This window comes from Melampsora larici-populina (assembly GCF_000204055.1).
Source record: "Melampsora larici-populina 98AG31 unplaced genomic scaffold MELLAscaffold_29, whole genome shotgun sequence".
Taxonomy (NCBI): domain Eukaryota; kingdom Fungi; phylum Basidiomycota; class Pucciniomycetes; order Pucciniales; family Melampsoraceae; genus Melampsora; species Melampsora laricis-populina.
Window position 1 is genome coordinate 281,957 of NW_006768793.1, and position 11,863 is coordinate 293,819.

Below are 11,863 nucleotides of genomic sequence, written 5' to 3' on the forward strand. Positions count from 1 at the left end.
TCATGAAGCAGACTTCAATACCTCAAATCACTGACAATCAGCTAAGCATTATCCTAATGAACTTCCAGTTATTTTGGGTAAGCTAGAATTGTCCTTGAGTTTGCTTCACCCAAAATGAACTTGATCAACCGTTGTGAAACTCCCCAAACTCACGATATGTGATTGATAGAAGTGTGAATTATCTGTGACATGAGCTTGTCTGGAACTTCGCCAATATCAAAGTGGTTCACGATGAGATGACGTCAGAGGTTTGATAAATCTAAAGTTTGATTGGTTCGATTCCAAGTTTGCTGACTTACGATAGTTACGATCTCCATCCAATATGATATGATATGATCCAACCTGATGGATGTGACGCATACAATCAATCTCAAATGGCGAATGTCAAACATACCAAGATAGTAGAAATGGCAACTCATGGCGAATGGCGAATAACGAATGGACACAAGTTGACTAATAGGCCTTCTCCTAATTCGAATGCATCCTGATCTTGATCCTGTCTTCACTTGGTCCTATTCCAGATTGATTTGAAATTTTCATTCGATTCGTCTTAGTCTAGTTTATAATTCATTTTGCTCATTGTTCTTAAAATCGATATCCTTTGTGACCTTTCTCTTTTTAGATTTCTTGTTTACTAATCTTTTAATTCCTTCGACTTTTCCATCGAAAACCAAACTCATTAATTCCAAAACCTTTAATCCTAAAGAACTTCCTTTGACATCCGAAACCCATTCAAAAGCCTTCAAACTTACAAGAGGAACAAAAATGAAGTTTATCACCTACGGAGCTTATGTTTGGTAAACAGCCTTCTTTACCATCATCCCTTTGACGCGTCCAGCTTGGTTGAAAGAGAGAAGACTGATTTCTGTTTTTGTTGCAAACCAAAAAGGTTTCCAGTCATGGCAAGTCTAGCTTGGCTTTCTACCCTTTTAGGTTTACTTTTACTTTGGATCTTACGTGATGATCATCGACAATACAAAGATAGAGAAGCAACAGTAGTCTTCATTTGTACGTACCAATTTCATGTCAAAAAAACATCAAATTTTCCTCTCTTGACCGTTTGGAATTTCCTAACACGAATCGTAAAATTCATCCCTTTGCCTCAATAGCCGATGCAGGAGCTGCTCACTTAGCTTTATTTATACCAGGTTGTGCCCTGGTATTTATATTCTATACTTTAAGTCTTTTATCTGAAAGATGGCTTAGACATTCAAATCGGATACCCGGTACAATCAGACGTAGAGAAACTTATTGGGGTATTGCTTCTTTAATCACTGGTACTTTAGGTGGTTTTTGGTTATTAATGTTATCGTAAGTTTTTATCTTCAAATCTCACAAAAGTTAAGAAACATCGAGTTGACTGTTTCTTTCCCATAGCTGCTTTAATACGTTCGCACACTCTACATTACATTGGTCTTTTACAATCCTTTTCATCCTATGCGTTGCATTCTCTTCTATCTGTCAAACGATAGAAATCATTTATTTACATCAAGATCACCCATCAAGAGCTCATTTAAAAAGAAATGCTCTTCTTAAATTATGTATCGTTGGTTTAGCCATTGGAGTTGCTGTTCTCTTTGCTATCTTATATGGTATCTGTCATGGAAAAAATACTTCGGATCGTTGTAACGTTGTGATCTCTGCTGCTGGTGCTTGTGAATGGCTTGTTTCTTTTATCCTTATGTTCTACTTTATGGTAAGCCATCTCTTTTTCCTTTCACACTTGATATACTTTAATTTCAACTAATTCTTGATATCTAATGGTCTTTTTGAAAAAAAACAATCAGACTTTTATACTTGATCTTTGGCCAGCTGCTAAAACCTCCACTCATTACCACGGCAAAGCTCTTCAAAAAGAAACTGGTCTAACCGAAACAGAAAACAAGATTGATCAAATTCAAGAGCCACAACCTAAAGTAAAATCTGATCCTATAACGGTAATAACTGATGAAGGAAACATCTCGAGAGTTGTTTGATTTCTTCATTGTCTTTTTTTTCTTGGTTGAATCTGTAACTTTTATATTCTCATATTGTATCAGGGCTTTAATTTTACTTTTTATTCATGGGATTGAATGAACATAAAATCTTTGGAAGATTGGAAGATGTTCTAGGGAATGAATCATAATGTTGTTGATGATCATCTTATTTTGTTTACAGATCTGAAACTTGAAATCTAACACATTGAATGGAATAATCATGTTTGATCATTTTTGCAAATCAAAACTGATCTCATTTCATATTTACGGTACTCAAAGCAAGTATGTACGCGTACATACCTTTTGCTACATAGTTTTTTTTGGCGGGGACAACATTAAATCCTGCTGATTGGTATTATCTGAGAATGTCATCGCTCGTGCTACCATTCCGAGTTTTGAAAGTGATTTTGACTCAGAGACGATTAAGGATTTACGGTCTCATTTGCATCCGAATTACAAAAGGTAAGTTTGCACTGACTCATGATACCAGTCGCTGAAAACAGAGAACATGTCAATATCTTGACATTGATCAAGATCATATTCAAACTCACGCCATCATCAAAGTTACATCTTGCTCATAGTCCTGTCATTCCTTGAGTGAACCATTGGGACTGTGGACAATCTGTGGACCTCATGTTTCGAAGAATCTGGTAAATTCAAACCGTGAGTGCCAAAATATGACAGGGATCAGAAACATTTGTTCAGGTCTGACTCTGCTGAAGTTCGTAAGATGACTGACCTGATAGATATGATTATCTAAGAGGTTGGGGCCAATCAAAGCTGTATGTGCGTCAATAGCGATGAAGACAGAACCCCAAATGTATAGGACATGAAGCAAATCGTAGGAAATAGAAGGCGAGATTAGCTTGATTTGAAGCGAGCTGATTGGCCCAAATTCACCCCTACGCAAAAATGTCGTAGAAACTCCACTGGTACGCCATAAGCGTGAGGCAGATGAAGAGCACCATATTCAATCTCCGTAATTGTGGTACATCAGGCTTGACATTTATCGAGAATGTGGAAAGTATGTTGCTTTGAGAGATGGAGTTACGCGAGATTGTGATGGGAATTGGCAATGATGATGGGCAATGCAGATTGATTTGCAGTGAAATATTTCTGACAACGGCCAAAACTGGAAAATCACACTAATGGTGGATTTCGTCGAGTTTTGTAAGCGAAGTGCCTCTGGGATTAAATATTATGAAAATATTATGATGATAGTGATGTATGTGTGATAGATGAAAGAGACTTGTGGTACAAATGGGTGCAAGATTAATGATGTTGTGGGACGCTTCAAACAGTAATTGTATGAACCACCAGAAGGCACAAGTAGTCCAAGTTTTCCCTTTTCTTTTGGGATTTCCTTATTGCGCTTGGCCAATTTGCTTGACAAATTGATTAATTCGAGATAGCATGTGAGTATGCAATTCTGAGAGTGTTCCTCCAATTGGTGGTTCGATTGGTGGATCAGTGGGTGTACCTAGAATTGCAACAACTCTAGCCTCAAAGCTCATTCGTGTAGGTGGTTTATCGGCATCTTTTTCTAGATTGAAAGAAGCGTGGGGTACATTGATACCATGGCCATCTGGTGCACGGCTATCATGTTGCATGAAGACAAATGCTTCATGGGGTTTCTGTTCGCTGAGATAAAACCACTTTTGATCTTTTCTATACTTCCATGCCTGAAGTGAATTCCAGGATCCGTCTGGTTTGATGTTAGCTTCCACAGCATCTTCTTTCACAAGTGAATCCCATTTGCAGAAACCAAGATGATTGTCTTGAACCGCATGGATTGGCCTCCAAACATTCAGGATTGCAATATTTTTACCTTCCCACATGTATTTTCCAAATCTAATCTCCTTTGGATCTGTTGACGCCAGAAATGTATTACTTGCTACGCCTTTCAAATATTCAGCACCTTTTGGTGACATATCAGAGTGAATTACGTGAACTGGTCCTGCGGAGTCCGGTGAAGTGTATTCTCGGAAATTCATTGCATAGGCGTATGCTGATTTTGCCCCTGTCCTAAATATGCAAAGTCAATGAGCCTCTTTTGATTACATTTGAAGGCAGATCACTTTAAAGATTTACTTACAACTCTTTAACGAGCTCAACAGAATCTGCTTCCAAGGCTGCTTTATGTTCCTTAGAGAACTCTACCATATTCTCAATTCCTTCGATATGTCTTCCTGGGGCATAAGTAAATCCATCTTTTTCTAAATTTGGTTTTTCTGCTAGATTTCGGAGATCGTGAAGAGGGACCGGATAACTCTTATCAATTACATAAGTATTTTCGGCTTCTTTGCCTACCAGACAGTGAACGTTAGCTATAACTCCCTCAGGACCTAATCAGCATAAAGGTTAATTCAATTTCAAGTTTAGGTTACTATTGTATCTTCATCTGAAGTTTTGGAAAAGAAATGAACACGAACTAATTAATTCTCGTTTTGGAAAACTTTTGCAGTTTATAAAAGAACGATAGAAGAGACCGAAAAAGATGAATTTCTGGAACAAAGATGAATACATTTAAATAGTTGTTTTTGATGAAGAGATCGTTATTTGATGAAGAGATACAGGCTATGAAGAGATATGATCATAATGACACCGATTATCTAAAGTACTTATAGGCTGAGGAGTTTCGGTGTGCTCTTACACCCTCCACTTCTGTCACAACCCTGGTCATGCTGAGACCTTAACTCTTGATCGGCAATTATGTTCTTATACGAGACATGTACTAGGATGTAAGGTCAAGAAATGTACAGCTCTTACATTCGGACTCAGAAGTGGAGTGTTTCAGGCTCCCCAACCATTTCTTCCGAGAGAACATCATGCAATTACGGTACTCAAAGCAACTATGTACGCGTACATATGTTGAAATCAAGGCACGCATAATCTTGGATTTCCATCTCATTTCTCAAGGGCAATGACTGTGGTTCACTGAAAATGATCCAAACTACAGCGTGATAAATCCTTCCCCAAGTGATAAATGTGTGATTGGAGTTTTCATCTACATTATTCTTTGCTTTGACTTGCAACTTTTCATGGAGTGGTACTGTTTGAGATCAAGATGTACTTTTCACCAAGGACATACAATTCAGGCGAATTCATGATCCACATGTCGGATGATTCTTTCAAACCAAAGAGATTGTGTCATGTTGGATGGGGTACAGTCATGAATCAGACTGTAGAGTATCCAATCGCGCGGCCATGACTGGGGTTATGTTTACGACTTGATCCAAAGCTGAAGGATTCGACATTTCTTCGGAAAAGCAGCATTCACAACGAGGAAAGCTTGGTGTGCAACCTCTGAAACAGCAGAAACTGTCCACGTGTTACATAGCAGACGGGCATCTGGTTGGGAATTGTGTGGCACGTGAAGTGAGGACGCTTGAAACGTCCCGGGGAGCCGCTTGATGATTGTACTTGCTCAGTCCTATCACATCCCTAATCACGAACTAAACCTTGCGAGCTCAGCAAGAGAGGAGAGAGAGACTTTGATAGGTTTTCTACTCGTTAGTTCTCCACAAAATAGAAATGAGAACAAATGTGACAGAAGAAACAAACTGAGACCCAGGGAGTGGCCCAGACCTGGTCGACGTAGCCAAGACTAATGCTATAATGAGAAGTGCAAAACATTTTCATAGAATGTTATCAAAGTCAATTGCTAGATCACAATGTAAGTATCCCACCAAGAATTTTCCAATATTCCTGCGAGTATGTAGTTCATCTAGGAATGATTCAGCCATTGTAGCGATTACACCCAAAACTTGTTCTTTTGGTCACTTTATCTTCTTGCAAAGCAAAGGAAGCATGTGGAACAATGATTCCTCAAATAATCATCACTTAGGTGGGGCCAGTAGCAATAAACAAAGGAACATAGGAAGGAATGTGATAAACATGTTGTGAGAGTTGAAAAATGGACTTAAGATTGTATTGTGATATATACGTGAAAGCAAGAGGGAACCATAGGTTTGAGAAATGTTGCAAGATTATCAATGTTGTTTAGTGTTCCAAACTGTGAATGATTGTATGAACCACCAAAAGGCTCAAAAGATCAATGGTGCTTGTGTTTTTTTGGTGATTTACACGTCTATGTATGAAGTGGGGATAATTCGATTGATGACATGATTAATTCCTGATAACATGTAAGTATGAAATTCTGAAAGTCTTCCTCCGATTGGTGGTTCGATTGGTGGATCAGTGGGTGTACCGAGAATTGCAACGACTCTAGCCTCAAAGCTCATTCGTGTAGGTGGTTTACCGGCATCCTTTTTGAGTTTAAAGGAAGCGTGTGGTACATTGATACCATGGCCATCTGGTGCGCGGCTATCATGTTGCATGAAGACAAATGCTTCATTGGGTTGCTGTTTGCTGAGATAAAACCACTGTTGACCTTCTCTATACTTCCATGCTTGAGCTGAACTGAGGCCGTTGTGTGGTTTGATGTTAAAATTCACGGCATCTTCTTTCACAAGTGATCTCCAATTGCAAAGACCAAGATGATTATCTTCGACAGTACAGATCGGCCTCCAGACATTAAAGATCGCAATATTTTTACCTTCTCTCATGTACTTTCCAAATCTAATCTCCATTGGATCCGGCGAAGTCAAAAATACCTTTCGTGCTACGCCTTTCATGTATTCAGCCCCTTCTGGTGACATATCAGAGTGAATGACGGGAGCCGATTTTGGCGCGTTTGGTGAAGTGTGATCTCTGAAATACATTGAATAGGTGTATGCTGACTTTGCCCCTGTCCTAAAGATTCAAACTCAATGAGTCACTTTTAATTATATAGGGGACATGTCTTTGAAGATTTACTTACAACTCTTTAACGAGCTCAACAGAATCTGCTTCCAAGGCTGCTCTGTGTTCTTCAGAAAATTCTACCATATCCTCAATTCCGTTGATATGCCATCCGGAAACATAAGTGAATCCATCGGTTTCCAAATTCGGTTTGTCTTCCATATCTCGCAGATCGTGAAGAGGAACTTTCTGGGATTTTGACCGATCAGCTGAATATGTGTCTTCGGCTTGTTTCCCTTTGAGTAAGTAAACCTTGCCCACTACTGTTTCAGGAACTAATAAACATCAAGGTTTTTTTTTCAAATTTAGGTTAGTATATATTGAATCTTCATCTGAAGTTTTGCCAAACAAATGACGACAAACGTTTTAATTCTCGTTTTGAGCTAGCTCTGCAGTTCATAAAAGAACGATAAAAGAGAATGAGAAAGATCCATTGGTGGAACAAAAGTGAATACATTTAAATAATTGTTCACGATTACGATGAGATGATGCAGGGGAGGCAGAAATTCGAGACCGACTATCTAAATTCCAGGCTGAGTATTTTCAACGTGATGATGAAGTGAGAGGCCCTCTGATTCTGTCACAAATCTGCCCATGCTGAGACCTTAACTCTTGGTCGGCAATTCAGTTCTACAACATACTAGGATGTGAGGTCTAGGGATGTACAGCACCTAGATCCGGAGCAAGGAGTGAAGTTGTCTCAGGTTCCCAGAGACATGTCTTCCAAAAGGGTATCGTGCTATGTACATCCGATGTTGAAAATGCGAAGACAGGCATGACGGAAGATGTTCAGTTCTGCCATCAAGAAGCGGGTAAATTCAAGTCCTACTAGAATTTGATATAAGAAAAACAAGATTGAAATTGAGGCACGCATGGTTTAGGATTGTCGTATCATCCCTGATCAAGGTCTTTTGATCGTGCTTCACTGAAATTTATCATAAGTGTGATAGTGAATCCCGTCCAACTTGTGATATCACCATGAACCTCTGACTACGTCATTTCTTTCTTGAACCTGAACTTTGCATGTGGCAATATTTGTCCTTGCACTCATAAATCAGATTAACAGATATTGCAAAGGTCATGCATAGTGATACAACTTAATTTGAAGCTAAAGGTTTCAACATTTATTGGGAATGGTAATCAGAAAAGGGGAAATTCTGGCGCGCAACCTCTCATGAGTCTGGACTCTGAAACACAAGAAACGTGCACGGAAAAACGGAAATGCATTGGTTGTATATACAGACCAAGGCCAACTCCCGGCTCTTATATCACCAGGTCCACATTAGATTATCCAACATCAAAATTTCCATTCTATCACAAGTGAGTTTACCTAAATCTTTACTTGGTAAATCATCAGAATAGAAGATGATTGAAGTAGAATTCAATGACTTAGATATGGATAATGTTCTGACATGAAAATGGCACAATGTGTAATTCATAAAGAAGAGAAGTAAAGAACGAAAAAAAGTCTAAATAAATTGGACAACACACAACAAATACATAGAGATACAAGACACGAAAAAATCCATCAAGGCTCTTCAGAGGTGTATGTGGATGATCGTCACACGCATCAGGTAAAGAAAAAGCAGATGGAAAATAAAAAAAAGTATAAATGACTGGTTTGCCTATTTTCAAACTCGAAACAAGGAGATGAGAAGGCGGAGAACCTAAGCTCAACGTTCGAAGCATTCATCAATCCATTTGTCCAGGTACATGACAACCCTTCCTTTTGGACCTGTGTGTAAGCAGAACCCAAGAACAATGATTTTCGTCAACAAATCGGTTTGAAGCAAACAGATCATCAAGCAAAACACTCACCTTTCAAACATTGAACATTCGGTCTCTCTTTGTCTGGACCTTTACAATTGTTATCTGTTGAAGATTTCCAAAAACCAAGATATATGATCAGTTGATGAAGTGTGGAAATTGAAGAAGTTTAAGCTCTTGATGAATCAACGTACCATTACAGATCTGATAAGATATTGGAAAGGTATTGTTCAAAGATGAGGTATCGTTCATACATATCAAAGTGGTTAAGACACGAAAGCAGACATTTTATCAACCCAAACATTCCTTCAAAGAAATCCAATCAAGACTTACATCAGGTAATCGGATCTTCATCCTCTGAGTTCGATCTCGATTATAAACCCAAAAATCAGACCTCGAATAAGCGTCACAAGCACCAGCACTGGTATCTTTGCCATGAGCCCAATGAACAACACTCTTAGGATCCATATAATCTCCACTTTTGTTTTTAGTTTCTGCTGTGATTTGAACTGGATCAGTAGTGATCTCAGTAATGAAATTTTTTGTTTCGCCTGTTTTCAAACAACCTCCTTTTCTTGTCCAAGTGATTGTTGCATGTCCTGTGAAGATACTATGGTCCCATGCATTTGAGTTTCCTTCATCTTTCCAACGCCAATATACGTGTGCACTTTGGGCTGGGTGGTCTGCTAAGATCAACTACGGAATCCCACCAAAAGGAAAACCCACTCGTGCTCTGAATTAGTGTTTCTGAAAACTTTTATAGAACGTTGAAGGTAACTTACGTTTGGTAAAAAGATACAAAGACTCAAGACGAGAGATGTGAATAAAGATAAGCTCATACTGAAATTCAGGATGGTGTATGCGTGTGTCCAAAAGCAAGGAAGAAAGATCTGTAATGGTCGAGTTTGTTGTTCAGGTCTTTGAGAGCGACGAATGAGGGAAAACAAGATGTCAAAGAAGAAGAAGGAAAAGTCTATTCACAAGCAAAACCGATGAGAGAGGGGATGAGGATGGAATGAACAAAATCAACATTGACACACACTGCTTTTTGTACACCTCGCTCCCCAAATCTGCGCGCGCGTCAAAGTAGGCGTATGTATAGACCAAACTTAACAAAGTCCCTCGCGCCAAAGGCCCGAGGCTTGAGCGAGGGACTTACGGCTAATGTCGATTTTTGAGCGTGAGATCGGCCGGGGCATTTCGCCAAAACCACCTCCGTCTTATAATTGTTTTTTTCGCAATTATCAATCTCTAAACTCTCAAAACAAAAAATATGCGCACTTGTTCCCTCTATGTTTTCCAACTCTTCTTTTTTCAAAAGATTCAGCGGCTCATGAGACATATGGAAAAAACTTTCGGGGCTAACAGCCGGGGCTAACAAGGCTGACGGCAACGAGGTTTGCTGCGCGTCAGAAACATTCAATTTTGAGGTACAGTCAAAACAACACTTTTGCAATGCATTATTGGTCCTAATCCACCGTGAAAAGCTCGTGGCTACTGGATTCAATATGAATTGAGAGCGAAAGTGCTTATTTGAAGTATCAGCAGAGCAAACGATAGCAACAATAGAAGGCTTTTGGTACGTGGACTTGTATAGAGTGACCACCACCAGACGTGCAAAACAATAGTTTGATCATATTAGTTTCGAGGTTTTGTCCCACAAAGTGTATTTTAGTCCACCGCAGTCGTGTACGGCCCTGAGGAGCCAGATCATTTTGGCCCCAAAGGTTTTTTCCATATGTCTCATGAGCCGCTGAATCTTTTGGAAAAAGGAGAGTTGGAAAACATAGAGGGAACAAGTGCGCATATTGTTTGTTTTGAGAGTTTAGAGATTGATAATTGCGAAAAAAACAATTATAAGACGGAGGTGGTTTTGGCAAAATGCCCCGGCTGATCTCATGCTTGAAATTCAACATTAGCCGTAAGTCCCTCGCTCAAGCCTCGGGCCTTTGGCGCGAGGGACTTTGTTAAGTTTGGTATAGACCCTTTATTGTAAATATAATTGGAGACGATTGGTAACCTATCCCGTGACGGTAACATTATGATCCATTCCGCAGGTTGGGATACTTCCTCTTCAACACCACTTCTTTCTTCGATCTGGCAGTGGGTATATATCACAGCCTTGAGGAATTCTTGGCGTCCAGAGTCATAGATCTGAGTCCTTCCAAGTCAGGTTGGGTGGGTAAGGTTTAGAGAACAAAGATAGGATGATTGAAAGCAAACGAAAAGCCAGAGGCTGTTACTTGTTTGAACTTATCAATGTTTCTATCTCGTTGTAAACCTCAGGAGCTCGTCAAGAGAGGTGAGGTAATTCAATAAGTTTAACGCTTGCTATGTTCTTCACAAAAAAGAAACGAGCAAAAAACGAGACAAAAGAAGACAATCCAAAATTCGAGGGAATGGCCCATAATGGTTACCATCCACTGGACCCTGGTCGACGGAGCCAAGACAAACAAATAAATGTACCAGAAACCATGAATTTGATGAGAAATCCAAGCAGATTTTTGAGAATTTTCCACCGAATGCAATATGATTATGTAGTCGGAATTTAACCAAACTTTTTGCAATATTCCTTCATATCCTTCCGGCAGGGGTAATTCAACACTTGACAAAACTTTCCACTCAAAACTTGATCTTTTGAACACTTTCTCTTCTTATAGAGCAAATGAAGCACACATGTAGAAGATTGATCACAAAAGAACACACTGTTTCCAGATTGTGTAGATGAGATCAATAACCCATTAAATGGATTCGAATCATAAAATCTTAGGGCGTGTTGACTTGAGGAATTTACATTCTGCAAATTCTTTAATTATGGTGTTCAAACATGTGCAAGAAATTTGCAAAACCAATGTGCAAGATCCGTGCAAGATCCGTGCAAGAAATCTTGCACGGATCTTGCTTAATTAATTTTTTCACAACCCCCTGCTGTATGTATCTCATCAAGGGCAAACTGAGTCCTCGAAGCGGGGAAGCCTAGGTTCACACATAACTTTCTTAAGTCTGCAAGTTTTGTGGAAGTTCTATGCGAGATGTTTAAAAGAACTTGCACAGAACTTTCTCGCAACTTGCAAATTTCTCGCGCATGTTTGAACGCCATAAATGCAGAAAAATGAAACATCCACCACCAAATTTAGCTTAACAAAGCCCTCTCTGCGCGGCCGCGTCCGCGCCCTCGCAGAGGGGCTTATGACTAATCGTGAACTTCTGGCACGGAAGCTCCAGTTGTTAAGTGTGATTAAGTAGTTTTGTGAAATTTCCTGCTTCCCTCACATACAAACCACACTTTACCGCGCAGGGAAAGTTGTTGGAATCTT

At 39.5% G+C, this 11,863-nt stretch overlaps 4 protein-coding genes across 4 annotated transcripts; 1 reads left to right on the plus strand and 3 right to left on the minus strand.

The window, feature by feature from the left end:
• Window positions 1-254: 254 nt before the first annotated feature.
• Window positions 255-2,192, plus strand: MELLADRAFT_44172 (uncharacterized protein; the record flags this gene model as incomplete). Its single annotated transcript, XM_007412126.1, has 5 exons — window positions 255-797; window positions 890-1,008; window positions 1,110-1,311; window positions 1,378-1,696; window positions 1,788-2,192. The coding sequence occupies 5 exons, from the start codon at window positions 766-768 to the stop codon at window positions 1,974-1,976; spliced, it is 861 nt and encodes a 286-aa protein (XP_007412188.1).
• Window positions 2,193-3,472: 1,280 nt separating this feature from the next.
• MELLADRAFT_30168 (uncharacterized protein) lies at window positions 3,473-3,793 on the minus strand (the record flags this gene model as incomplete). Its single annotated transcript, XM_007412270.1, has 1 exon — window positions 3,473-3,793. A coding segment is annotated over one exon (321 nt), but the record flags the coding sequence as incomplete, so codon positions are not given.
• Window positions 3,794-6,058: 2,265 nt separating this feature from the next.
• Window positions 6,059-7,556, minus strand: MELLADRAFT_108363 (uncharacterized protein; the record flags this gene model as incomplete). Its single annotated transcript, XM_007412269.1, has 3 exons — window positions 6,059-6,731; window positions 6,799-7,054; window positions 7,451-7,556. The coding sequence occupies 3 exons, from the start codon at window positions 7,554-7,556 to the stop codon at window positions 6,059-6,061; spliced, it is 1,035 nt and encodes a 344-aa protein (XP_007412331.1).
• An 896-nt stretch (window positions 7,557-8,452) lies between these two features.
• MELLADRAFT_64807 (uncharacterized protein) lies at window positions 8,453-9,385 on the minus strand (the record flags this gene model as incomplete). Its single annotated transcript, XM_007412268.1, has 5 exons — window positions 8,453-8,514; window positions 8,598-8,651; window positions 8,741-8,750; window positions 8,880-9,242; window positions 9,329-9,385. The coding sequence occupies 5 exons, from the start codon at window positions 9,383-9,385 to the stop codon at window positions 8,453-8,455; spliced, it is 546 nt and encodes a 181-aa protein (XP_007412330.1).
• Between the last annotated feature and the right edge of the window lie 2,478 nt (window positions 9,386-11,863).